At 40.5% G+C, this 24,154-nt stretch overlaps 1 protein-coding gene across 2 annotated transcripts; it reads left to right on the top strand.

The window, feature by feature from the left end:
- The first annotated feature begins 1,554 nt into the window (after positions 1 to 1,554).
- PAXBP1 (PAX3 and PAX7 binding protein 1) lies at positions 1,555 to 24,154 on the top strand. 2 transcript variants are annotated; one of them, XM_027888361.1, is made up of 18 exons: positions 1,555 to 2,080; positions 2,883 to 3,011; positions 4,408 to 4,584; positions 5,362 to 5,583; positions 6,169 to 6,272; positions 6,698 to 6,918; positions 7,889 to 8,078; positions 12,061 to 12,184; positions 14,281 to 14,380; positions 14,828 to 14,943; positions 17,790 to 17,989; positions 19,425 to 19,569; positions 19,721 to 19,842; positions 20,134 to 20,210; positions 20,469 to 20,535; positions 22,003 to 22,149; positions 22,526 to 22,680; positions 23,867 to 24,154. In XM_027888361.1, the coding sequence occupies exons 1-18, from the start codon at positions 1,609 to 1,611 to the stop codon at positions 23,982 to 23,984; spliced, it is 2,886 nt and encodes a 961-aa protein (XP_027744162.1). In that variant the 5' UTR covers positions 1,555 to 1,608; the 3' UTR covers positions 23,985 to 24,154. The 2 variants fall into 2 exon arrangements, with proteins under 2 accessions (XP_027744162.1, XP_027744163.1); XM_027888362.1 differs by lacking the exons at positions 22,003 to 22,149; positions 22,526 to 22,680; positions 23,867 to 24,154 and having other exon boundaries at positions 20,134 to 20,214.

Genomic DNA, 24,154 nt, shown 5'->3' with positions numbered 1-24,154 from the left:
GAAGCTCATGAGAATGGTCACTCAGGAACTGGAGCCTGTCTTCCCAAAAAGCCACTGGGATCAATAACCCCACTGAAGTGCATCTACCCCAATGTCCACAGCATGGGCAGCAAACAGGAGGATCTGGTGCAACAGGAAAACTATGGCATAGTTGCCATCATGGGGACATGGTGGGATGACTGGCACAATGGGAATGGTGCAACTGATAGTGGTGAACTCTTCAGAAGTGACAGGCAGGGACTAAGAGGTGGTGGGGTAGCCCTGTTATTTAACATATTCAGAAGGGGGAGGCCTAGTGGTCTGCTAAGAGAGTGATGGGACATCCTTAAGTCTGTCTGGTTTGGTCAGGAGGAGCTGTTAGGGGGGATGGACAGTTCTGACTGTGAGAGCACTCTACAAGAAGGTGTTTGAAGTAAGACAAGACTCATCAGACTAATTCAGTAAACACTTTCTCAAAGAACAAAGTAAATGTGAAACAACTGTTTTAGAAAGCAGTTAGAATTTTTTTAATACATTGTAAGCTGAGAATTGAAGTCTGCAGGGAAATTTTGTTTTAAGGTTGTGCCTTAAAAAAGATATAACCATGTACCTCTCATTATAAAAGAACCTGAGGCTCCCATGGAATCACTGTGGTTAGATGGCAGCTCAGGAGATCTGCAGTTGGGTCCTAAAATCTCTCAAGGATGGAGCCTGCACACCTTCATTAGGCAACTTTCTCCACTGCCTGCCTGATATTGAGGGGCAACTTTTCTCCATGTATTAACCTCATCTTCCCTTCTCCAGGCTGAGTGTGCCTGGCTTCCCCACACTTTTCTCACAATCACATGTATCCCTGCCCATTTTGGTGGGTCTCCACTGGACCATTTCAGTTGATCTGTATTTTCCCAGGGAAGGGCCTCTCATCCAGCACATGCTGGATGTGTTGACACCTGCAGTTTCCCCAAATGCAGGGAGCTTGACTTCGTCTTCCAGAAATTCAAGCATGCAGCAATAACTGGGGATGTATGCATTCTGGCTTTGTTGGGAAGAAACCATGAAATTAATAAATCCTTTTTCTAACAGAGCTAATTAAAATCTCAGTTGCTTTTGCCACTGTAGTGTTCTGAATAAGGCTACTGTAAAAGACCTTTTACTCCTGTGCCCACGCAAGCACTGCAGGGAGTTTCCCAGAAAACGGCAGAAAGTCCCGAACTGCAGAAATTCACAGCACAGATAACTGCAGTGACCTTTCTAATTCCAGCGGATACCAAGAACTCGATTCTCTCAATTCCAATTTTACCTAGCTTTGCCCTCTGAAGTACTGCAATAGAAGCTCGCAGATTTTTTTTTCAGAGCAACGCCTACCCAACATACGTATGTTTGGTATAACAAAACCCATTTGGTGTGAGGAACTCGTTTGGTGCAGTAAAACCCCCGGTTCCTCTCCCTGATGCTGTTTGTGTCTCTCCCCCGCGCTGCTCCCTCGCCACAAGATGGCGGCGGGGGCGGTGCTGGCGGCGCGGGCGGCGGGGGGCGCTGCGAGGCCGGGCGGGGCCGCGGCGCAGGGCGGCCGGAGCCGAGCGGGCGGTGTCGGCGCCACGCGGGGCTGCTCGGTCGGTGCCCGGCGGGATGTTCCGCAAGGCGCGGAGGGTGAACGTGCGGAAACGGAACGACTCGGAGGAGGAGGACGAGGAGCGCGACGAGGAGCCGCCTCAGGAGCCGCCGCCGGCGGCGGCGGCCGGGGCGGGGGGGGAAGGGCCCAGCGAGGCCTCCATGTCGCTGGCGGCGGGCGCCGGGCTCCTGCCGCTGCCCGCGGGCTGCGTGCCCCTTGCCCTGCCCGGCAGCCCCGCGGCCTTCGCCTGCGCTGCGAGCTACGGCGCGGCGCTCGGCCTGGGGCTGGGCTTGATGGGAGGCGACCGGGCAGGCCTGGGGGCTCTGCCGGCGCCCGCTCTCCTGCCTCCCGCTCCGCCGCCACCGCAGCCCCAGCCCCAGCAGGGCAACGGGCTGCTGGCGGCCGGGCGCCCCAAGGAGAAGAAGCGGCCGCGGGAGAACAAAGAGGTGCCGCGGGCCAGCCTGCTCAGTTTCCAGGACGAGGAAGAGGGTGAGACGAGAGGGTGCCCGGCTTTTGGCTCGCCGCTTGCGAGGTGGAAGGGGCCCGGAGGTGCTGGGCCTGCCCCCGCCGTCCGCGCACCCTCGGCCCTCGCAGAGAGCCGGGGCCCGTATTTATTTGTGAAGGGGGTCGTGTTGGTGGGGCCTCCTAAGACGGGGAGGGCCCTGGCGGCACGGTGCGGGCGGCCAGGGATGCACGGGCAGGGAGCGCCCCATCGGTCCCGCTGGTCTTCCCCAGCCCGGTCCGGCTTCTGCGGGGCCAGCACGCTCCCAGCACCGCGGAGCAGCGCCTTTAATTCTAGTGTAGTGGTTTCAGTTGCCTCCCCTTCTGTATTGCTGGGGCCTGAGCGTTCCACCCGTGGCGCGTTCGCTGCTTCTGGAGGCCCGCACGTAAAGGTTTGTGCGGCGGGAGTTGCTGGGCCCACCTGTGCAACCTGTCGCTTTCCCCCGGGACCGCATCTGCCCTGTAGCTTTGTGTAGAGTTTGTTTTAATCTGCTGTGGCTGGTGTACACGGGTCACGTCGGACTGCCTTTTTGCCCTAGCACTTCGTAGACATTTTGAGATGTCATAGAAGGAATTCTCTTGTAATCACCGAACTTGGTTTCTAAGGCTCATGATTAGCAATGTTGACAGAAATACTGAAAACATGAAATTATGCTATAGACTTTGAAAAACCCTGACAGTTGTTTGATAATGGCATTTCTAAAGTGCTAGGTACAAAATTAGGATATTTAATAGGTAAGTATACTTCTTGGTGGGTCTAATGTAATGTTTTCTAATTTCTCTTTTAAAGAAACTGAAGAAGTTTTTAAAGTGAAGAAATCAAGTTACAGCAAAAAGATTGTAAAACAATTGAAGAAAGAATACAAAGAAGATCTTGAAAAATCAAAAGTTAGAACAGAGGTCAATTCTCCAACAGATGGTAACTGCAAAACTAATAGTAACTTTTGTAGTGGAAAAGATGGAGTATTGTGATTTCTTTCTTTATTTTCAAGAGGAATTGTTAGTCTAGAGGATTTCATGTTTAGAGCTGAAGTAAAGCAAACATTAAATGTGTTACTTGAGCCTTACAAATTCTGAAGATGGTAGAGAGTTCTTTGAATCTCTCCTATGTAGAAATTAATATAGGACCATGAAACTTCTCAGCTCTGTGCACGGTCGTCAGTAGACATCAGTTTTCTGATGTCTACTGAGTAGAGAAATGAGTTTCTTACTGAGTTAGGAAGGAGTTATATTAGTTGAAAAATATACCTGGTGCTTGTCTGACAGGATGTGTCCTTGTAATGCATTTTCTTCAAAAAAGAAGACTTTTGGAGTGAGCAGAGTGGTGTTCTTTGTCATTAAGTAAGCTGCCTGTTTCATGACTTGGACCTTAGAATAGACTTGATGATTAAGGTGACAGACTGAAAGTGTTGGAGCAGAAGGATCTTTTAACAATGTGTAGTCCTTTTTATGTGTATGCCCTTTTTTATTTATTATTTTTAAAAAATTATTAAAGGTTTTTTAAAGGTTTTGCCTGTGTTCAGAAAACCCACAAATTCTTTCTTGCTAGAATCTTTAAGTTGCCTGTGCATTGGAGTGGGGCACCAGAAATGGTCATTTGTGTGTGCAGTGTTCAGGGTCATCTGTGAAAACCCGGGTTTTAATTCTTGCTTCTGTCACAAAGATCCTTAAAAAATTGCATTTTGCACATGGCTATGTGTGCTTATTTTCTCTTTATTTTGCTGTCCCTAATTGATGTGGTTATGGTATAAAGACGTTGTGGCTGCTACTGAGTCAGTAGTCTGGATTCTCTAGACAAATGCTTGGAGTCTAAAACCTCAGATATGTGCAGCTTGGATTGGATAGCTGAGTTTAACTTGCACTGTTTTACACAGTCTTTGTACTTGCTGCCTGTATCTATCTGTGTGTTACCCCCCTAATGTAAGGGGTTATTGCACCTAGCACAAGATGAAAATGAAAGGTTCTTTTGAGATGAGTTTGTTCTTGTGGAAAGATTTGGTGATGCAAGCAATGCTTTCTCATTACATAGGCAAGAGATAAGGTTGCCTATATGATCTTGAATTCCTTTACTTTCTTAACACTTGACAGTATGGAGAATGTTTAGTGGCTGTTGGTGTGCCTGCCTTGTCAGATTTTGAGAGAATGTCAGTGAGTTAACCACAGTTAAGAAAGCACATTTTACTAGATCGCAAGCAGTAAAAATTATTGTTCAAAATTTTAATTTGATTTGTCCTTTTGGTTTTTTTATCTTAAAAAAAAGTACTTCCAAGTGATCTTTTAAAAGGAGTAAAACATGGGCTTTGTTGTCTTATCAGTTGAAGCACCACTAGAAAAGACAGGACAGAATAAGGATATAGGCCAGGAAGATGGGACTGCAAACAGTGAGCATGGTGAAGAAGAAATGGAAGTTGAAAGTGAGAAGGAAGATGAAAAACCAAAAGCTGGTGGGGCGTTTTCAAATGCTCTGTCCTCACTGAATGTTCTCCGCCCAGGTTGGTCTTTGTAATTTGTCTGATAAATTAGCCAATGCTTTAGCCAATGTTTACAGCAGACTAATGGGTATGAGAGATATTAGAGATTAATGGGTATATCTAGCATCTGAGAATTCGAGAAAGCACTGTTTTATAAAGAGTGCTTTACGAGCCTTACAAGAGAAAATGTTTTTCTACAAAACGCTTCATCTTGATGTCAAAAGCAGGAATTTGTCTTCTAAATAGATGACAAGCTGTAAGAAAATCTAGATTTGGAATAGATGACTTCACATGAGATTAGTTAAAATCTGTTCTTTAATTCAGATGTTTCAATTATGGGTCTGCAAGGGATCTGAAATATTTCCCTAACCTATTTTGTATAATGAGGTTCTAGGCAGGCCCTGAGGCCAAAGAAATCAGTCTGAGAAAGTATTTTTGAAACTAGTTTGCTAATTGTGGTAGTCTGCTCCCCAAGTGTAAGGTGGATGTCCTGGGAACTGTTCTTTATGTGATTTATGTAAGTTGAATTACTTTTGTGCTGTAGATTTTAGAGTTTTCTGTTAGGTCCACTTTTCTTGTTTCTCTTCAGTTGTACAGTTTTCTCATATTAACTTTGTCTGGTTTGGTGTCCTCTTAGTCTCTGAGCTGTTATCATCTGTTGAAATGGTTGATGCTTTTTGTTCCCCCCAGATAAGAACAGCTAGGAGCCATACCAGGACAGGAAGAGACGTGTGATAAGAAATCATAATACCTGTTTCATTGCAGTGGTTGTTTAATGGTGCACACATCTGTCTCTAGGAGAAATTCCAGATGCTGCTTTTATTCATGCCGCTAGGAAAAAGCGTCAAATGGCTCGTGAACTCGGAGACTTTACCCCTGTTGAGAGTGAACCAGGTAAAGGCCGCCTTGTTCGAGAAGATGAAAATGATGCCAGTGATGATGAAGATGATGACGAGAAGAGGAGGATAGTTTTTACAGTGAAGGAAAAATCCCAAAGGCAAAAGATTGCTGAGGAAATAGGTAAAACCTTTTTAGAAGGGCATCTGATAAACATTCACACTATTTTCACTGCGAGTTCTCCCATTAAGCATTTTTAAAGAACGCGTTTATCAAACAATCTGGAGTTCTATTCCAGTGCTAAAGAAAAGTACTACCTAATGGAATCTGCTTATAAAATGTTGAGCACAAAACTATGTTCCTGTGCACACTGCTGAATCTGATAGAAACTTCCACTAAGGATCAATTCTTATTTTTCCTGTACTCTGTTTTTAGGAAGTATATAGTTGTGAAAAGAAAAACATTTGATATAGAGTTCTCCTTGCTGACAGCAGGTAAAATAACCTCTTGGAAAATGAGAATTAGTAAGATACATAGGTTTTTAACGTTAGAGGGTTTTACCAGCAGTTAATTGCAAATTTACTCATTGGATCTTTCAAGTGGAAAGCCTATGCTAATAATTCACAGGTCAATATCCTTAATTCCTCCTGAAAAGGAAAGGAAGATGATCTGAGTTCTCACTGAGGCATGGTCTCAGTTTTTTTCTAAATTATGGCCCTTAGTATGAATGCATTATTTTTCTTACTTGTCTGTTTCACTTGTATGAAGGTATTGAGGGAAGCGATGATGAAGCACTGGTGGCAGGAGAGCAAGACGAAGAACTCAGTAGATGGGAGCAAGAGCAGATACGAAAAGGAATCAACATACCCCAGGTGTGTATATAACTGAACTCTTTTTTGCTTTGTTTCTGCATGTATTGGCTAAATCTGTTACAAACTTGAGTAGTTTCCAGAAGGCTTTTTTATCTGAGAAATTCACTGTGTAAATGCTGATATTCTTTAAAGAGAAGTAGTATAAATATTAAGAATTATAATGAAACTGAGAATTTGTCCATTGAAGAAGGTGCTTCTGAGGGTTTTTGTTTCTTCTACCTTAAAAGAAAGGTTGGAAGTTCTATGCTTAAATCCACTTGATAATGGCATTTTGTAAATGTATTTGCTTACATTTTCACTTTATAAAGATACATTTTACACTTTATAAAGATACATTTTACACTTTATAAAGAGATGTGTAAGAAAGTAAGTTTCTCCTTTCTCTGAAGCCTAACATGGTACAATTGGATTTCCTCTACCATTAGGTTCAACCAAGTCAGCCTGCTGAAGTGAATAGTCTGTACTACCAGAACACTTACCAGGCACTGTCTTATGGTTCATCATATGGTATTCCATACACCTATGCTGCATATGGATCATCAGAAACCAAGTCTCAAAAATCAGATAATACAGTTCCTTTCAAAACTCCCAGTAATGAGATGACTCCTGTTACTATTGATTTGGTAAAGAAACAGCTTAAAGACAGGTAGGACAGACCATCTTTTTAGAATTAAAGACCTGTCCCCTAGGTTTCTGTTCCTCAGGTGTCTTTAGTCTCGGTGAGCAAACGCAGAGTTTCATCGCTGGAAAAGTACTGACTGGCAAATCCACTAAAAAAAAAAAAGGCAAACAAAAAAAGCTCAAAAGGAAGATGGCATTGACACTTTGTTCGAAACTCTCCTTGGATTGCTTCTCTGGAAGTGAAGCTTTAAATATGAGGCCATTGATGTTGTTGAAGACAGGTCTGAGTTGCATCTTCTGGACACTGCACAGACTTGTAGTGAAGAAGTGAAAGGCCAGTGAGGTGTTCAGCTTATCAAGCTGCATTCTTTTAAACTATGAATCAGAATTTCCCCCCTCTGTAGATGAAGAATTTAATTTTTAGTGTATACAGGGGTGTGGGGGTTTTTTGGTGGTGTTTTGTGTTGGTGGTTTTTTTTGTTTAAACACTGTAATCTGCTTGTCAGGTACACAAAAGAGGTCTGGAATGAACAACGCAATTGCAATGAGAAATCATTTGTAATGAGCAGCTTGCACTTTTCATGTCTTCGAAATTGGTTTGTATGCCCCTGGTAGCATTACAGTGTAGTTTGACAGTGAATCAAGTTAGTAGAGGAAAAAGAGTGCTTTGTATAAGCTATAGTTCCCCTGTATCTGCAGCCTTTTCACCCAGCTTTTCTTCAGGGCCAGCCTTGCACTCTTCTAAGTGCTACCAACTCCTGTAAAAATTAGTGGGAGTGGCCATGCAATGCACTCAGCAGAATCCAGCAAATGAATGCCAACTGTTAGCCTTACTGTTGATGGAGAGAGGGGACAAAGTGACAAATGAAAGTTGGAGAATGCCTTTGCAGTATTTCCCGTGTTATGGGCTCAGTACTTGCACTGTCTGTTTAATATCTCAATGGTCTGAAATAGACTTTTGGATGTAAATTTACTATTTATCCATTGCCCTTCAGGTTGGACTCTATGAAAGAAATGCACAAGGCTAATCAGCAGCAATATGAGAAGCATCAGCAAAGCCGAGAGGACTCTACCAAGGCAATTGAAAGATTAGAAGGGTCTTCTGGGGGTATTGGTGAACAGTATAAGTTTTTGCAAGAAATGCGAGGGTATGTCCAAGACTTGCTTGAGTGTTTCAGTGAAAAGGTAAGGATGCAAAAACATTCATCTCTTTTCCAAAAAAAAAAAAAAAGGGGGTCTCTTAGTACATGCCAAACACCACATTTCCCTCTGTTTTTGAAAAAAAATCCCCCAAGAACATACTTCTAAAGGTTTGGTTATTCAGGGATTGAAAAGATAACTTTTCATCATGCTGAGCTGGTTATCAGGAACCTCTCTTCACAGTGTAAGAAGTCATTGACTTTAGATTGCCTAAAAACTTGTAGATTTTGTGTCTTTAGGACTTTGATAGATACTGTGGTGTTTCAGCTTTACTCAGATGCTGCTTTTTACTTGTGTTGGACATCAGGTTAGCAAAAATAAGGGCTGGATTGTGACTTTTCTAGTTTCTGGAGTGCTTTGTGTACACAGTAACAGAGACTTTTATTTTTTTATGTTATTACAGACTTCCTCCTGCCAGGCATTACTCTAGTCTGAAGGAGTAAAGTTTTAAAAGTAATGTAGCTTTTCAAAGACACCCAAACTTTAAAATATCCTTTCATGTAATGTGATACCTTTGTATATGTCTAACTCAAAACCCTATTCATTATGCTTTGAATACTTACTTTGTTGTAAATATTGTAGGAGCTCCTGAATATATATATTTTTATATATTTATGTATATATTAGGCACACACGGGAGCTGTAGAATTCAGTTATCGGTATATATAGGCTGTTTCTTCATTGTTTTCTGACTTGAATACAGTAGTATAGTAGCTTCTAAATATATTACCTGTCAAAATGACTGAGTAGTTTAAGCTATTGTTTGCCCAGCTCGTTAGGTGTGGGAGAGGAACAGAAGAGCATTCTGGGTGTTAATGGGTTAGACATTAATTGCCCAGTATTAGTGGAATTGGGAGAGACCAATCTTCAGTCCTGTAAAGTGAAGAATAACTATGCCGTGAACAAACCTAGGAAGCGTGAACCAGTTAATTCACCCAGCTGATGGATTAGTGTAACTAATTACCTACAGTTGATTGTTTCCTGATGAAGCCATAATCCTGAGTCTGAAAGATTTTGTATAAACCCGGAAAACTTACTATTAAGTAATAGTGTAACAATTTCAGTTCAGTTTGTAGGAAGGTTTTTGACTTCTCTAGCTATACTAGTAAATAAATCAGTCTCAGCCATTTTACAGCAAACTAACAAGCCTCTTTGTTAAATTATCAGCAGCTGTAGTTGCTTTCTTACAATATACCCTTGCTTTCCTGGTAGTTGGTCTTCTAAGGATTAAACACCTGGATGCCTTCCTCCCCCTCCTCAGCGTTCCCATAACTCATCTGCCATGCCAGTCCGTTGAACTGTTATCATCTCACGCTTCTTAGGGGCATTCACAGAGGTTTGCTGGTTTCAGGAGGAGGCTGTTGCTGTATTTGTATATGCAGTGAGTTGCAAAAGCAGGAGGTGATGGGAGCATTTCATTCATTATGATATTATTTGGCAAGATAACGGGATTTGGATTTCAGTGCTTTCAGCATGAGAAAAGTACCATCAAATTCAGAACCAGCAGTCCACAGGACCCCACAAGGTTTTCTAAAAAGGAGGTGGGGGGAGGGGAAAAAAAAATCAAGTAATAAAATCAGTTTTTATTTAAATGAAATGCAGTGGGACAGTAAATTGTTGCTCTGAGTGTAGAGATAAATTACCTTCAGCTTTTTGGTAGAATCTGTGGCCCTAACTGCTTCATATTTAAGGGGTTGCTATTATTATTTATAATAATGTACATAGTTATGCTTATAATTTACGTAAGCATATAAAATGTGTATTTATATGTGTAATAATAATAGTATTGTGTGTGTATATATAGATACATGTATGAACACATATCTAAGGATATTTTGAAAAGATTCTGAATGTTAAAATCACTTTGCCCATTTGTAAGGCACAGCAGAGAGTATAATGAGGCAACTGTTAGGCAGATTTTAGAAACAAGCACTAGAAGGGTCAAGATCCCTGTGATATCTTTTTTTTCCCCATAAATAAATGGAGTGGAAGATGCTTGCATGACTTCCTTGGGAGGTAGTTACTGTCAAAATTATGCTTTCTGGGAAGGCTAACGAGTGGTAATGATGTTTTTACATTTGGGATGTAGGAATGTACAGTGGATACAGAAAGATTGAATTGTTCTGAGCATACTTTGACAGCACAGGGAGATGAGGTGTTACTTTACCTGCAAAGCAAATTATCAAAATGCACTCTGTGGGCTGTAGGTTAAAAATATCCATGTGATCTAAATGTTTAGGGAGCTTTCTGCTTTTCCTCTTACACTCTTTACAGTGAAAGTGAACAAAAAACCCGTTGAAAACACTGAATTTAAGGTATTGACTAAACAAAACAGGGAATGAGGCTTGTAACTTTTTAGTAGTCAGTGAAATTGTCAGCGACTCATTAACCACAGTATTATTTATAGAAGAATAAGGGCTTCTGAGTCTCTTTTGTTTTAAATGGGAAATACTTTTGAGTGGATTCATATATCTGAATACATCACTGTTTTTTTTTTTTTTCTTTTAATCCTGAAACAATTACAGGAAACCTCTGGGAATGCTTTGTAAAAATTCATTAAACTTTTCAATGTTAGAATTTCCTTTACATACTTAAGAGAAGAAGCTATATTTTCTATGGTAAATTGCAGTAAAACTAGTATTTTTTAATTATTATTTCTGTTTTCAAAATTGTCTTAAATTCTCAGTATAGACTTCCAGTGCTGGGATATCTTTCTCTGTAGTCTTTTCTCCAAAAGAAAGGTGTACGTATTTTGACTTGGTGTAGAGTTGCTTTCATTTTAAGCCCTGGAGTCCAGTTTATCCCACAAAGAGCTAATACTTCTTTTTGTTTAATATCTCCTCTAATATGTATGTCAGTCTCAGCTGAAATGGCCCTGTAGCTATAATCTCAGAATCTGATACATTACTGAAGGAGGTTCTTTAATAGCTGCTGAGTCACGTTCTAAATTACATCAGGAAACAATTTTCGATTTCATCTTTTGTTTTGATAAAAACCCATAATCCTGGATGGTAGGCAGCAATGAAATATTTGAGCTAACAGGCTGGAAGACTGGAGTAAGCACTCATCTGGAGGTAAGGAGGATATGGCTTAAGTGTTCATGCCAAAAGGACTTGCCTTTCCAAATTAAGAGATTGTGAAAAGCTCTGTTTTGCATTTGAATATTTATAATTATCTAATTTTAACTTATCCCAGGAAATGAATTTTCGCAAAAGTGAGCAGTGAACCTGCTATTTAATGTCAGGACTGTTCTAACATCATCTATTTTTGTTGGAGTTGCTACTAAAATCTAGTCCACTAAAATTAAAAAAAGTGACAGGTTGGAGCTGACTTACCTGTGTATTATTCAAGGTTATACTTAAAGCATAATGTGCACAAATTGTACTGTTTTGGTTTTAGTAATTGTCTAGAGGAACATTTGACTGATTTGAATTGCCTGTTGCCATATCATGGTTATGCAGGGCTTGATTCCATTTCAGTAATAAGAGTTAGAGCAAAACAATAGCTGCTGGCTTCAGGAGGGTGGATTGATGGGTGCTTTTTTCACTGTGTACAGTTGAGTTATTTTCTCATTTAACTATAGAATACTTCTACATTCTTCTTTAAAGATAGGAAACAGTAAGATCTGAGAATTGTAAACCCTTATACAAAATGTTACATGCTTGGCAGAGAAAGCAAGAGTACTGGAAAGATTATTTCACACTCCTAAATGGTTTTTTTGCTGTGCAGGCTCATTCAATCCACAGAAGTTGCTCTCAGAATGCTCTTGCTCTGATTCAATCAGAGCTGCCAACATTAAATGCATGCATTTTCCACACCTCACCAATGCAGATGATGCAAATGAATAAAAGGCAAGAGTTTGTGCTGCTAGGAGCACAGCCACAGCATTATGCTTCGGAATAGGATGGGACCCCAGAAGCTGAGCAGCTAAGGAGCTTGTGTTACGTAGTGTGTTGTATTTTTACAGGTGCCTCTGATTAACGACCTTGAGTCCGCAATGCATCAGCTGTACAAACAGCGAGCTTCCCGCCTTGTCCAAAGACGACAAGATGATATTAAAGATGAATCTTCGGAGTTTTCAAGCCATTCAAGTCAGTCCATCTTGAAGGTTTTTATTATTCATTAAACAACCTTGTTTACTTAGTATGACTAAATTGAAATGTAAACGTTTAACGTATGAGTGTCTTCAAAGTTTATCCTTACTCTAGAGATAGGTAGCAGCATGTTTAGATGAAAGTTCTCTAATCTGTTTTGTTTTAAACTCCAAACCGCTCTAACTCTGCTTCATCTCTCCTTTCTGTTTTTCTTAACTATACTTTCTCCTTCCTAGCACTGAAAATGTATGCATGGTGGCAGTGGAAATAGTGGTAGTGTGTGTCTCCCCGTTTTCCTCTTATGTCAGGACTTTTCAAAAATTTATTTTAACCTTCCTGAATCTATACATGGCATTTAACATCTACAGTTCATTCTGTACAGAGCCATGAAACACTGGGCTAGACTTTTGTGTAATGCTCAGGTTTGTGGCCAGCATAAGTATTTAATTTCAGACACTTAACTGGTAAAGCTAAAGAACTGGAAGACTAATCAGACTAATACAAAGTGACCCTGTATGAAATACAACTTAAGATTTAGCCAGTTCAAACTCCTGCTTACTGTGAATTTGTGGATGGGAGGTTCTCACTGAGGAGGTTTCTTGTGGTAATTACTGTTCAGTATGTAAAACTTTTCAAAAGTGTATGTGTTAACTTAGATTATATGTTTCCTGGAGGTTTTATTCAATATATTAAAAAAACCTGACAGGTAAAATATCTGAGGAAGTGCAGTCCTCCTTATGCTTCGGAGAGCTTCCCATTTTTAGAAATGGCTGTCTTGTCTGTCCTATTGCTGATGTAAAATCCCATAATAGAAGCCATTTCTTATTCTGTCACAGTGTGTCCAGAGATGACATCTTTTAATATCATTAGCTAGAATTTACTGAGGATGATAAAGTGTTAGGGTGTGCTATTCCTTTACAGAGTGGCTAGCATACATATTCTTTTAAGGACTGTGTTTGGAGTCCCAGGCATCACATGTAGGCCTTGCAGTTTTACCATGAAAATGCTGTTGTGAGAATAAGAGAACTAGAAACCTTGTGTACTAGCAATTTATTTCCTAAAAGAAGCTTGGAATAGGTTCTTTTAGACTGAAATTTAATGAGGGTATGGGAATAGTTGATGTGGCTGAGGTTGGGTTTTACAGAGAGCTCTTGCATAGTATCTAGAAGTTTTGAGAGGGCTCTTAGTAGTTCTGGTATTGAATTGGGATACTGACATAGATCATCATTAATACTTGTAATGATGAATTTGTAAATAGATTTAGTTAGAACATGTAAATTTACTCCTGAAGGCTGTTTATTAAATGTTAATATTTCAGTGGGTGGACTTGAGCACTGGGTAGCATTCAGTCCACCGTTTAAAATTTTCCTGGGAAGAAGGAACTTGAAACACACTTGCCTGCTAGCTGCTGATTTAGCTGTGCTTTCTGTAATCAGGAACATCTATAAAGATAATCACAGCTTGAAGAGGAAGGAAGATTATATGTCTTCTTGTAGATTTTGATGTGTTTTAAACTTCAGGCAGTCTAAAGCATATGAACTTTAGAAATACAATGACTAGAACTCTGAAATGTCATATACTCTTGTTCCAGTCAATATTCCCTGACTTTCGTTTTGTTAATTTTCTTTTTGAAAGATACATGGTGAATGTGTTTATGTAAGGAGCACTTTTTGTCTTGGGACATTCAATTTAAGCTATTTCTCTTATAACTGTTGACTTTTATGTAGTTGGGCACTGTTGTGAGATGGACAAGAGTGAAGTATGGTGAAAACTATTTGACATTTAAGGGGAAATTTTTCCAAACTCCGCTGCTTTCTATTTTAACCTCTGTGCTTGGTGAACTCAGGCTTCTGGGGTTTTTTTGTTTGTTTGTTTGTTTGTTTTGGGGGTTTTTGTTTATTTTGGTTTTGGGGTTTTGTGGGTTTTGTTTGTTTGTTTTGTTTTTGTTTTTGTTTTTTTTTTTTTAAACTTCAACTTTCTACTTCAAATTACACTTAGTTTAAAAGGAGGTAAAAGGCTCTTATGAAACTGCCTACAGCATATTTTTAGAGTCATAAATAAGCATTTTAATTTTCATCGATTTAATTTTACAGATAAAGCACTGATGGCACCAAATCTTGATTCTTTTGGGCGAGACAGAGTGATCTATCAAGAACAAGTCAAGCGTCGAACTGCAGAAAGAGAGGCTAGAAGGTAGAAGATGAGATTTCTTGTCCACTGAGGAATCTTTGCCTGCTTACATGATACAACTGTCCTGTGTGACATACTATCACAAGTGGCAATGTTTGCTTCTTCCCTGCAAAGGGGAGAAAACACTTCACCTGGTATGCTGGGCAGGGATATTCGTACAAATCCCAGTTTACCATGTGAGTGTACAAAACAAGGCATCATTGCATGATACTGATTTAAAATGACTCAAAGGAAGCATAGTAAATCCATTCTACATCTATATGGTCTTTGCTGGTTTATTTTCCTTGTGTTGCTTGAGGCAGCAATATAGTGGAATGTCTGAGATGGTGGCATAGTGAAAGTTCTTTTCAGCCTGACTCTCCTTGAATTAAAAGTTAGGACAAGCTTAGGTGGGTATGTTCATTGTATAGATGGGAAGAAAAAATGTGGTAACTGGTTCGTGCTTTCCAGAGCTCGACGTAGACAAGCAAGAGAGCAAACTGGGAAGATGGCAGATCACCTTGAAGGCCTTTCCAGTGATGATGAGGAAACTTCAACAGACATCACCAACTTCAACTTGGAGCGAGGTTAGAAAGCTACTGAAGCTTTATCAAAGAGTGGTGATAAAGCTTCAGTAACACCTTTCTTGGGTTGGAAGGGACTTTAATTCTCATCTGGTTTCAACCTCCTGCCATGGGCAGGGTCACCTTCTGCTATCCCAGGTTGCTCAGAGTTCTGTCCAGCCTGGTCTTGAACACTGCCAGGAGTGGGGCAGCCACAGCTTCTCTGAACAACCTGTATCAAGGCTTCACCACACTCACAGGGAAGAATTCTTTCCCAATATCCCATCTAACCCTGCCCTCTGGCAGTGGGAAGCCATTCCTCCTTGTCCTGTCACTACATGGTCTTATAAATAGTCTCTCTCCATCTTTCTTGTAGACTCCCTTCAGGTTCTGCAAGGCCACAGTGAAGTCACCCTTAAGCCTTCTCTTCTCCAGACTGAACAATCCCAATTCTCTCAGCCTTACATAAAAAAATCACCAAATCTTTGGCAGGGAAAAAAAAAAAAAAAAAGAAACAGATTGAAGTGCAACACATTCTGTATATGTCATCGTATTTTGGAGAAAGTTTAGGAAACTTTAAAGAAAGTTTGTTCCTGAAACATAAGTGAGCCCAGAACAGTTTCTTTCACTGACCTGTTGTGAAGCTTGCAGCTGACTCAATACCCCACCCTTAGTGCAATTCTTTTTATTTAGTGCTAGCTAGTGCTATTCTTTTGCTAGCAAGCAGTAAGGTCTTGGACCTTCAGTAAGTCTTCCTTCCAATTTGTAATATGGTTCATCATTCTTGAAATACCTGTGTTACCTGTGAAATTTTGAAAAACCTCAGTGCTTTGGAAAGCTTTTTTTGGTTGCTGGAAAGTATTTTGTGGAGTTTTGCATAAGCTTCTAGAAGTGCATTGACAAATATTTTGTAGAGTCTTGTTACAGCCTGACAAAGTTTGCAGATGATAGAAAGCAGTGTTGAATACAAACATTGCAGAAGAATCTCATGGTACAATTACTATTCTTTCGGATTAAAGAGAATTTAATCAGAAGAAAGGTGGAGGAGGAGAGCAGCACAGATCACATGAATAGATTTGCTTGTGGTGCATTTGAGGAGGGATTGAACAGTTTTGGTGACTTCAAGTAAGAGAACAATGTCGACTTTTCACAGTATGAGAGCTGGGGACCATGAAATTAAATTATAGGACAGGCTTAAAATAAAGAGGCCACTTGCCACAGAGAAGGTAATGTCAAAGTCATTGCTGTAGGTAGTTGTAGAGACCCAGAGTATGAACAGAATAGAAAGGCAATTAGATGACCTGTCTAGCTGGTAGGTCATTTGGAAGTGCAAACAGTTTCCACCTCTTTAGTTGCTGCCTGATTTACTGAAATTGTGGGGGTAGGGAGAACTCTTCAATAAACAGAGCTACTGTTTATGGTTGTTAAGTACTACAATTAACTTTTCTAAATTAAATTATCTAGGTTAAAACTTCAGTATGGCTGAATTCCTCATTGTACTTTGGCACTTCATGTGTGCAAAAGCGTTTTATAGGAGTTTCTTCAGTTTCTTAGTAGGCATAGTATTTTCAAAGCCTTTTTTTAATAATCACAGCTGTAACGTTAGTCCAGAAACAGCAGTGAGCTACATGGAACAGAGGGATGCACTTTGGACCTGCCAGCTTCATATCCAGTGTCTTGTCTTGATCCCACTGTGAAAAGTGTGGTTACATGACATAATCTCCTGTTCTTTCAGCCCTGTCTCTACCTGCTGTGTGTACTAGTTGTATTCATTGTGTGCAGATTGCTACTGTAACTGAATATTTACAACTGTAAACGTGGCAAATATGATTGATTAAAATGAAACTAACCCTGGGAAGAAGAAAAGATGAAAGGAAAATAATATCTATAGAAAAAGGTTTGGACTGTATAGAATACTGGTACTGTGAATAAAAGAAAAACTATAAAGAAGGTGCTAAGGGATTGTAATCATTGCCCAGTGCTAACAGACGTTCTGGGCGGGAGTTTAACATGGTGCCTGCCAGGACTTGTTCTGTCTGAACTGCCAATTCAGTTGGCTTATCTGAGATGCCCTCCTATATTTGCACTTGGCTCATCAAAGGTGTAGAATAATTTGCCTTGGAAGGGACCTTAAGATGAGCTGTTTGAAACTCCCATGCACAACAAGGCCAGTTTTGAAGCTAGATCTACTCTGAATACAGCCTGTAAGGGTAAATATCCTTTTTGCCAGAAGGATTCACTTTGAGGAGACAGGTGTTGCTTAGGAAGTCTTTTCTGCCTGGGAAGTGCCTTTCTCAAGGGCGGTTAGGTGAGGTTTTTTTCCCTTCTGCATTCTAGAGAGGGCTGCAGGCTCTCTCTCTGGTATGAGGAGGGATACACAGGTGTTACAGGCAGTGCTGGCAGAGAGAGCCGGTGGCAGGGGGAGAACAGAAAAAAGACAAAAAGGACAGGAAGTGTGTCTTTCTCAGGCTCAGTGCTTTTGCAGCAGTGGTGCGGTTTTCCCTTGAAGATCTAGTATTCTCAACTTCAGAAAAGATTTCCTTGAACTCCTTCTAGGTGGCATTTCAGGGGGTACTTGCACGTTACCTTACACTGCACAGCCCAATATGTCACCAATCCTGCATCTGGTAGCTGAAAATCATTTTATGGACTGTTTATAAAGTGTGACAGGCTGTTGCAGAGTACTCATGTGCTCATGGTTTTTATTGCTTTGTATATTTTAGGCAGAAGGAACAGAATTTTTAAAGGTGGTGGTTCTTCTGGTTTTGTTTATAGGAGTTAGCTTATGTCAGTGAGCATCAAAGACTGTCTTGAAAGAGATATTGTAGGGAATGGGTAATTAACTTATTGCTCCTTTTCTCATCTGCCAGATCGTATATTGAAAGAGTCCAGCAAAGTTTTCGAAGATGTTTTGGAAAGCTTTTACTCAATTGATTGTATTAAGTCACAGTTCGAAGCTTGGCGCTCCAAGTACTTCGCCTCTTATAAAGATGCTTATATTGGCCTCTGTTTACCAAAGCTGTTTAACCCTTTAATCAGACTTCAGCTGCTTATCTGGACTCCTTTGGAGGTAAGGTCATCTGCAAGTAGCTTCTGCATAAGCTTCTACAGAGCGATTCTTTCACACTCGTGCAGAGCACAAGTAAATTGCACCCCTGATGTGTGCTTCTCTTGAAGGGGTGAAGTTAAAAACGGGCACCTCTCTTGGGACGGAGCTTTTCTGGAGCTTCTGGGCTGTTGTGCTCTAGTTTCCCAGCAGGCCAGAGTTCAATTCAGCACATATTAGTACCTTCTCAGTGGGTGGTGTCGACCAAAAAGTCAAAACAATGTAAATAAAGGTGTCCCAGCCCATGGCAGTGAGTTGGAACTAGGTGATCTGTAAGGTCCCTTCCACCCTGAACCATTCTATGATTCTATGAAAGTACACTTAGGCTCTAAAATACTTCAGAGAAAATTTTTACTCTAGATATGCTGTGTCTTCAGAAGTGTAAGTAAAAAACCTGTTCTTACGTTCATTTACAACCGATGTCTCTAGATTATATACCTTCCTTTCTCTCACCTACACCTTCATACCATGTAGGACTCTGGCTGGCAATATCCAGGTCTTCCTCGAGTCCTCCTTGCCCAGTTATTAGGTAGGGACCATGGGAAAAGCAGGACAGCACTGTTGCAACCCAGTATCTCTGGCACATGTTTGTTGTGCAACCTGCATAAGTGTGCTTACATGAGATGACAGCGGGACAAACAGTTCGGGTGCCTTCGGACTCACACTCTCTTCTTCCTCCTTTTTTCACAAGTGGGTTTTTTCCTTAACTACTAGAATTTTTTTAGGGGAGAATTTTCTGTCACCTCTGCTCATTGCAGAGGGAGGGAGGCATAAGTCCTCTTCGGAGGGAATTTAGAGTACTAATTTTATTAATTTGATGGTTTACTTCATTAATCAAACAAGGAGAAATTAGGAAAGATATCCTCATTAAATTTAAAACTGTTTTGCACATTGTCCCTTCCCCCATGCTATTTCTCTGTGAGTTTCCAGTCTGACAAAACAAAACTCACCATAGTTGGAGACATGGTACAGGGTTCTCAAGTCTGTGTTCACTACTCTCTGTTACTGCTCCTGGTAAGCGTTTTGTTAAGTTAGAAAAATTTCAAAGTGCTCATAAAGAATAGAGGTTTTAAATCCAGAAATCATAATTTTATAATGCAGCACAATTGAGCTGGACTTCCCACTTGTACCCTGATCTGTGGGCTTTTATTTGGCTGCATCTATAAAGCAGAAGTTGAAATCAGCTGCTAAAAAAAAAAATCAATCTTCTACCATTTTCAGTTTTCATTACATGTGGTGACTGTGTGGTGGTAGAAGGAATTGGTTCATTTGGTAGAGTGTTTTAAAGTTGTTTTGCTCTGTTTTGTGAGTGGTATCATACTTGAATACGTAATACTTTTTCTGTGTGTTGACTTCAAATCTCTTTTTAGGCATCTAACCCCAATTCTTTTTTAATTAGGGCAAGTGTCGAGATTTTGAAACGATGTTGTGGTTTGAATCATTGCTGTTTTATGGCTGTGAAGAGCAGGAGCAAGTGAAAGATGATGCTGATATTTCACTGTTGCCTACCATTGTAGAGAGAGTTGTTCTTCCTAAATTAACAGGTACAGGCTTGGAAAATGGGAGGCAAAGGGTTGTGGAATGTGATTCTTCTTTGTGTCTTCATATTTTACTGTTTTGTAAATAATTGCATTAATGTCTCAATACCTGTATTTGAGTATTTCCAAAGTGGAGTTATTCTTTAATCTCTTACAGTGATTTCAGAAAATATCTGGGATCCTTTTTCTACCACACAGACATCTAGAATGGTAGCAATTGTACAGAAACTAGTAGATGGATATCCCTCGGTGGTGAATGCAGAAAACAAAAATACACAAGTAAGTTGGTTTTTTTCATAAATATTTTGCCTAAGTTAAGGAATTTGAATTTATTTGTAATACACTTAGTGTTGGAAAACACAGCAAGAAAGAATTTTTTAGCCATTCGATGCTCTGCAGCTTGGTTGTGGACAGTCAAGTATGGTGATGAATTAAGAGACTTTAAAACTCTATGTGTGCTGAAATATGTATGCCTTTACTGTTTGTTCTTTGTTGCATTAAAAATCAGTTCCTGGTATTTAACTACTATACAATGCCTTGGACATTTAAAAAAAAAATTATCTGTTTCAGGTGCTTTTAAAGGCATTATTGCTAAGGATGAGGAGAACACTGGATGATGACGTATTCATGCCCTTATATCCAAAAAAGTAAGTTTACTTTCAACTGTGGTGGTAGATCTTTCTTAGCAAGTCTCTCTGCCTTCTGTCCATAGTTAACAGGGGTTTTTCCCAGTGTGGTTGAGTGCCTGGATTCAGGACATTTTTGTTATCCTGCTGGTAGCATTTAGCAAAGACAAGAAGGATGGAAGGGAATAGTTATGATGTGTGTGCTGGAGGCAGGAACCCAGAAATTCCAGGCAGAAGTGTAGTCTTGGTTGCTCATTAAAGAAATCTCTTACTTTCCAGCATCTTAGAAAACAAGAACTCTGGTCCATATTTGTTTTTCCAACGTCAGTTTTGGTCCTCTGTCAAGGTAAGTCAGTAAATATGTCTGGTAAATGTTTGGTCTAAGACAGTGTAGCAATAAAATACTCCTGAAATTTGTGGAAAAGGGTAGATGGAAACTGCTTTAACTTTATTTGCAAGAACTGTAATTGAGAATTCTTAGCCTTTGGTAATGCACTGTGCCTCTGCACAGCGTGTCCGGTAATTAGTGGTGGTGTTTCCCAGGGCTCAGCTTTGGGCCCAGTCCTGTTTAATATCTTCACTGATGATCTGAATGAGGGGATCCAGTGGACCCTCAGTAAATTTGCAGATGACACCAAGTTGGGTGGGAGTGTCGATCTGGAGGGCAGGAAGGCTCTGCAGAGGGATCTGGATAGGCTGGATCCATGGGCTGAGACCAACAGTATGAGGTGGAACAAGGCCAAGTGCTGTGTCCTTGCATCACAACATGTGCCCCTGCAGCACTGCAGGCTCAGGGACAGAGTGGCTGGAAAGTGACCCAGCAGAAAAGAACCTGAGAGTGCTGGTGATCGCAGATGAGCATGAGCCATCACCGTGCCCAGGCGGGCAAGGAGGCCAGTGGCATCCTGGCCTGTACCAGGAATAGTGTGGCCAGCACGACTGGGGAAGGGATTGTCCCCTGTACTTGGCACTGGCGAGGCCACACCTGGAGTGCTGTGTCCAGTTCTGGGCTCCTCAGCTCAGGAAGGATGTTGAGGTGCTGGAGCGTGTTCAGAGAAGAGCTGAAGGAGTTGGGTTTCAGTGTGAAGAGGAAGCTCAGGAGACTCCTCATTCTCTACAGTTCCCTGACAGGAGGTTGTAGCCAGGTGAGGGTGGCCTCTTCCCCCAGGCAATGAGCAACAGGAGGAGAGGATGTGGCCTCAAGCTGTGCCAGGAGAGGCTCAGGTTGGACATCTGGAAGAATTTCTTCACAGAAAGGGTGATTAAACATTGGAGTGGACTGCCCAGTGAGGTGGTGGAGTCACCATCCCTGGAGGTGTTTAAGAAGACTGGATGTGGCACTCAGTGCCATGGTCTGGTTGGCAGTTGGACTTGATGATCTCTGCAGTCTTTTCCAACCTAATTGATTCTGCGATTCAAAGATTGTCAAGGGAAAACACAGTCGTTTCAACTTGCATGTCACTGAGCGTACTCAGCCCAGGATTTTTATGTCCTTGGGCTTGCCAGAATAAAATACATTGCTTTGGGGGGAATAGGAGAGCTCAAAGCTGTGACTGTCATAGTTTCTTTCCAATAAAAAGCTGTAAAGAAAATCAGCTCCTAGCTAAACAAAAAAATAGAGACTCATGTTGGTTGAACACCTGCTCGCCATGATCACGCACAGAGAACTCTGGAATTTTCTGTTTAAATTGCAGCAGTGAGGGAGACTATACTCTGAATAGGTTTGCAAAATATTTTAAAATACTAAGTATTTTAAAAGTGTCTGGTTTCAGTACATCTTGAAATATTTATTTTCCCTGTGTTGTGTGTTCAGTTATTAGGAAATTTTCTCCAGTGGTATGGGATCCTTTCAAATAAAACTCTTCAGGAGCTATCCATAGATGGGCTGCTAAATAGATATATTCTTATGGCTTTTCAAAACTCAGAGTATGGAGAGGATAGCATTAAGAAAGCTCAAAGTGTAAGTAAAATCAAACAATGCTTAAAATCACAGGTTGCAATTGGAGGGAAAATGTGGTTAAAACTTGAGGTTGCCTATGAAATTTTTGCTTTGATATCTCAAAAGTTGTTGTGTCAGTGAAAAATAGATTTTATAGTTTTTAATACACAAACTAAAGAATCTTCTTTGGCTCATATCTGTAGATGTCTTAAGTACACTGTGGGTTTCAGATTTTTACTGCTTGGATTTTGGATACTTTTTTTGGTAGTTTTCTCATTGTTCACTCAGTTGGGCCTTGTCACTGCAGTCTTACCTGGAAGATGTCACAGATCATGTTACATAGCTTTAAAAATTTTTCTTACATTGTGTTTAACTTCCTTTTTCCTGTTTTGCCTAGGTAATTGCTTGCTTTCCTAAACAGTGGTTCAGTAATCTAAAAGGAGACAAGACTATTTCTCAGCTAGAAAACTTCTGTAGATACCTTGTTCACCTGGCTGATACAATTTACAGAAACAGCATTGGTTGCTCTGATGTAGAGAAGAGAAATGCAAGGTAACACTTTGAGTTAAAGCAGTGGCAGTTCTTGTGATCTGTTTTATTTTGCCTGTGCATGCAAACACAAGTAACTATCTCTGTCCTGCTGTGTGTCTTTGGAAGCTTCTTTGAATTCAGACTTGAAATATGTTATAGTATGGTAGATGGGGATATTTTTAAGGTGTGGAAACCCAGCAGGTACTGGAAATATTGAAACACTGGTAATATATATATTACACTACTGCTTAGTGTCAGAGATTCTTAAGGGGGTTTATAAAAAGGAGGGAAAGGGACTTTTTATGTGGGCAGATAGTGTCAGGCCAAGGGGCAATGGTTTTAAACTGCAAGAGGAGATATTTAGGTCAGATATTATGAAGACATTCTTCCTTGTGAGGGTGGGGAGACCCTGGCACAGGTTGCTTAGAGAAGCTGTGGCTGCCCCGTCCCTGGAAGTGTTCAGGTTGGATGGGGCTTGGAGTAACCTGATCTAATGGGAGGTGTCCCTGCCTATGACAGGGGAGGTTGGAATGAGATGATCCTTAAGGTCCTTTCCAACCTAAACCATTCTATGATTCTGCCAAATTTTGTAGCTACTGCGTTTGGACTGTTTCACTTTGTGAGCCTGTTGCTGATTCCTGCATCATGGCTTCTAAATTCCAAACTGTCTTTTGTACACAGTACGAAAGTTCTGACTTAAAGCAGCTAGAGGAAGCTGCTTTGCCCTAGATCCAAGAGTCATTCTGCTTGAATCCAATAACCAGTTTAATGAAAAGTTCGGCAGGTTAGACACGTTACTGCTGAAATGGTGTGGGAACAGCAACAGCACAGGAATAAACAATCTTCCAGTCTTGTTATAGTCCTGTGTATCAGTGCAATAGTCTGGGTTTCACGTTTAAATTTTTGAACTCTCTCTCGATAGTCTGTTTCTAGATTTGAAAGATCTTGTTTTAACAGGTGAAAAGATAATTTTGTAAAAGTATGTACTGGAAGAGAAACATCCACTTAGCCTTATTTGCATAGTGAGTTATAATTTAATTTCTGTCTTCTGTCCTGCTTTTTCCCAGCATTTAACAAACCTGTTGCCATTACCTAATAAAGCAAATATAATAAATCTGCAGCAGGAATATTAACTATATGGCTTCATAATGTAATCCATGTCATTGATGGTTCTGTTCCTGTATTAACTTCTCCTTCCTCCTTTTAGGGAGCACATCAAGCAGATCATAAAGCTTTTAGCAAGTATCCGAGCCCTGGATCATGCTGTTACAGTTGCAAACGATCACAACGTAAAAGAGTTAAAGATTTTAATAGAAGGAAAATAGACTTTTCCTACAACTAATTTTGAGCTTTAAAACCATTCCTGATGTGTAATTTATGTACATATGTAAAGTTTCTTAAAGTGTAAAGTATTGATCTTTGTTTTAATACAAAGTGCATTCTTATATACAGCATCCTTAAAAATAAAAATCATTGACTTCATTGAAAACAAAAA

This window comes from Empidonax traillii, unplaced genomic scaffold (genome assembly GCF_003031625.1).
Source record: "Empidonax traillii isolate 1590-97213 ecotype Southwest subspecies unplaced genomic scaffold, ASM303162v1 scaffold236:size2090792, whole genome shotgun sequence".
NCBI classification, from domain to species: Eukaryota; Metazoa; Chordata; class Aves; order Passeriformes; family Tyrannidae; genus Empidonax; species Empidonax traillii.
Note: the sequence above shows the minus strand (reverse complement) of the source record. Positions and strands in the feature narration are given on the sequence as shown.

What these genes read in the sequence shown, in the direction of transcription:
- PAXBP1 (XM_027888361.1), top strand. Translation starts at nt 1,609, where the DNA reads ATGTTCCGCAAGGCGCGGAGGGTGAACGTGCGGAAACGGAACGACTCG. An exon ending in AAAGATTGCTGAGGAAATAG is followed by an intron (nt 5,584 to 6,168) that starts GTAAAACCTTTT and finishes ACTTGTATGAAG; the next exon opens with GTATTGAGGGAAGCGATGAT. An exon ending in AAGGAATCAACATACCCCAG is followed by an intron (nt 6,273 to 6,697) that starts GTGTGTATATAA and finishes CTCTACCATTAG; the next exon opens with GTTCAACCAAGTCAGCCTGC.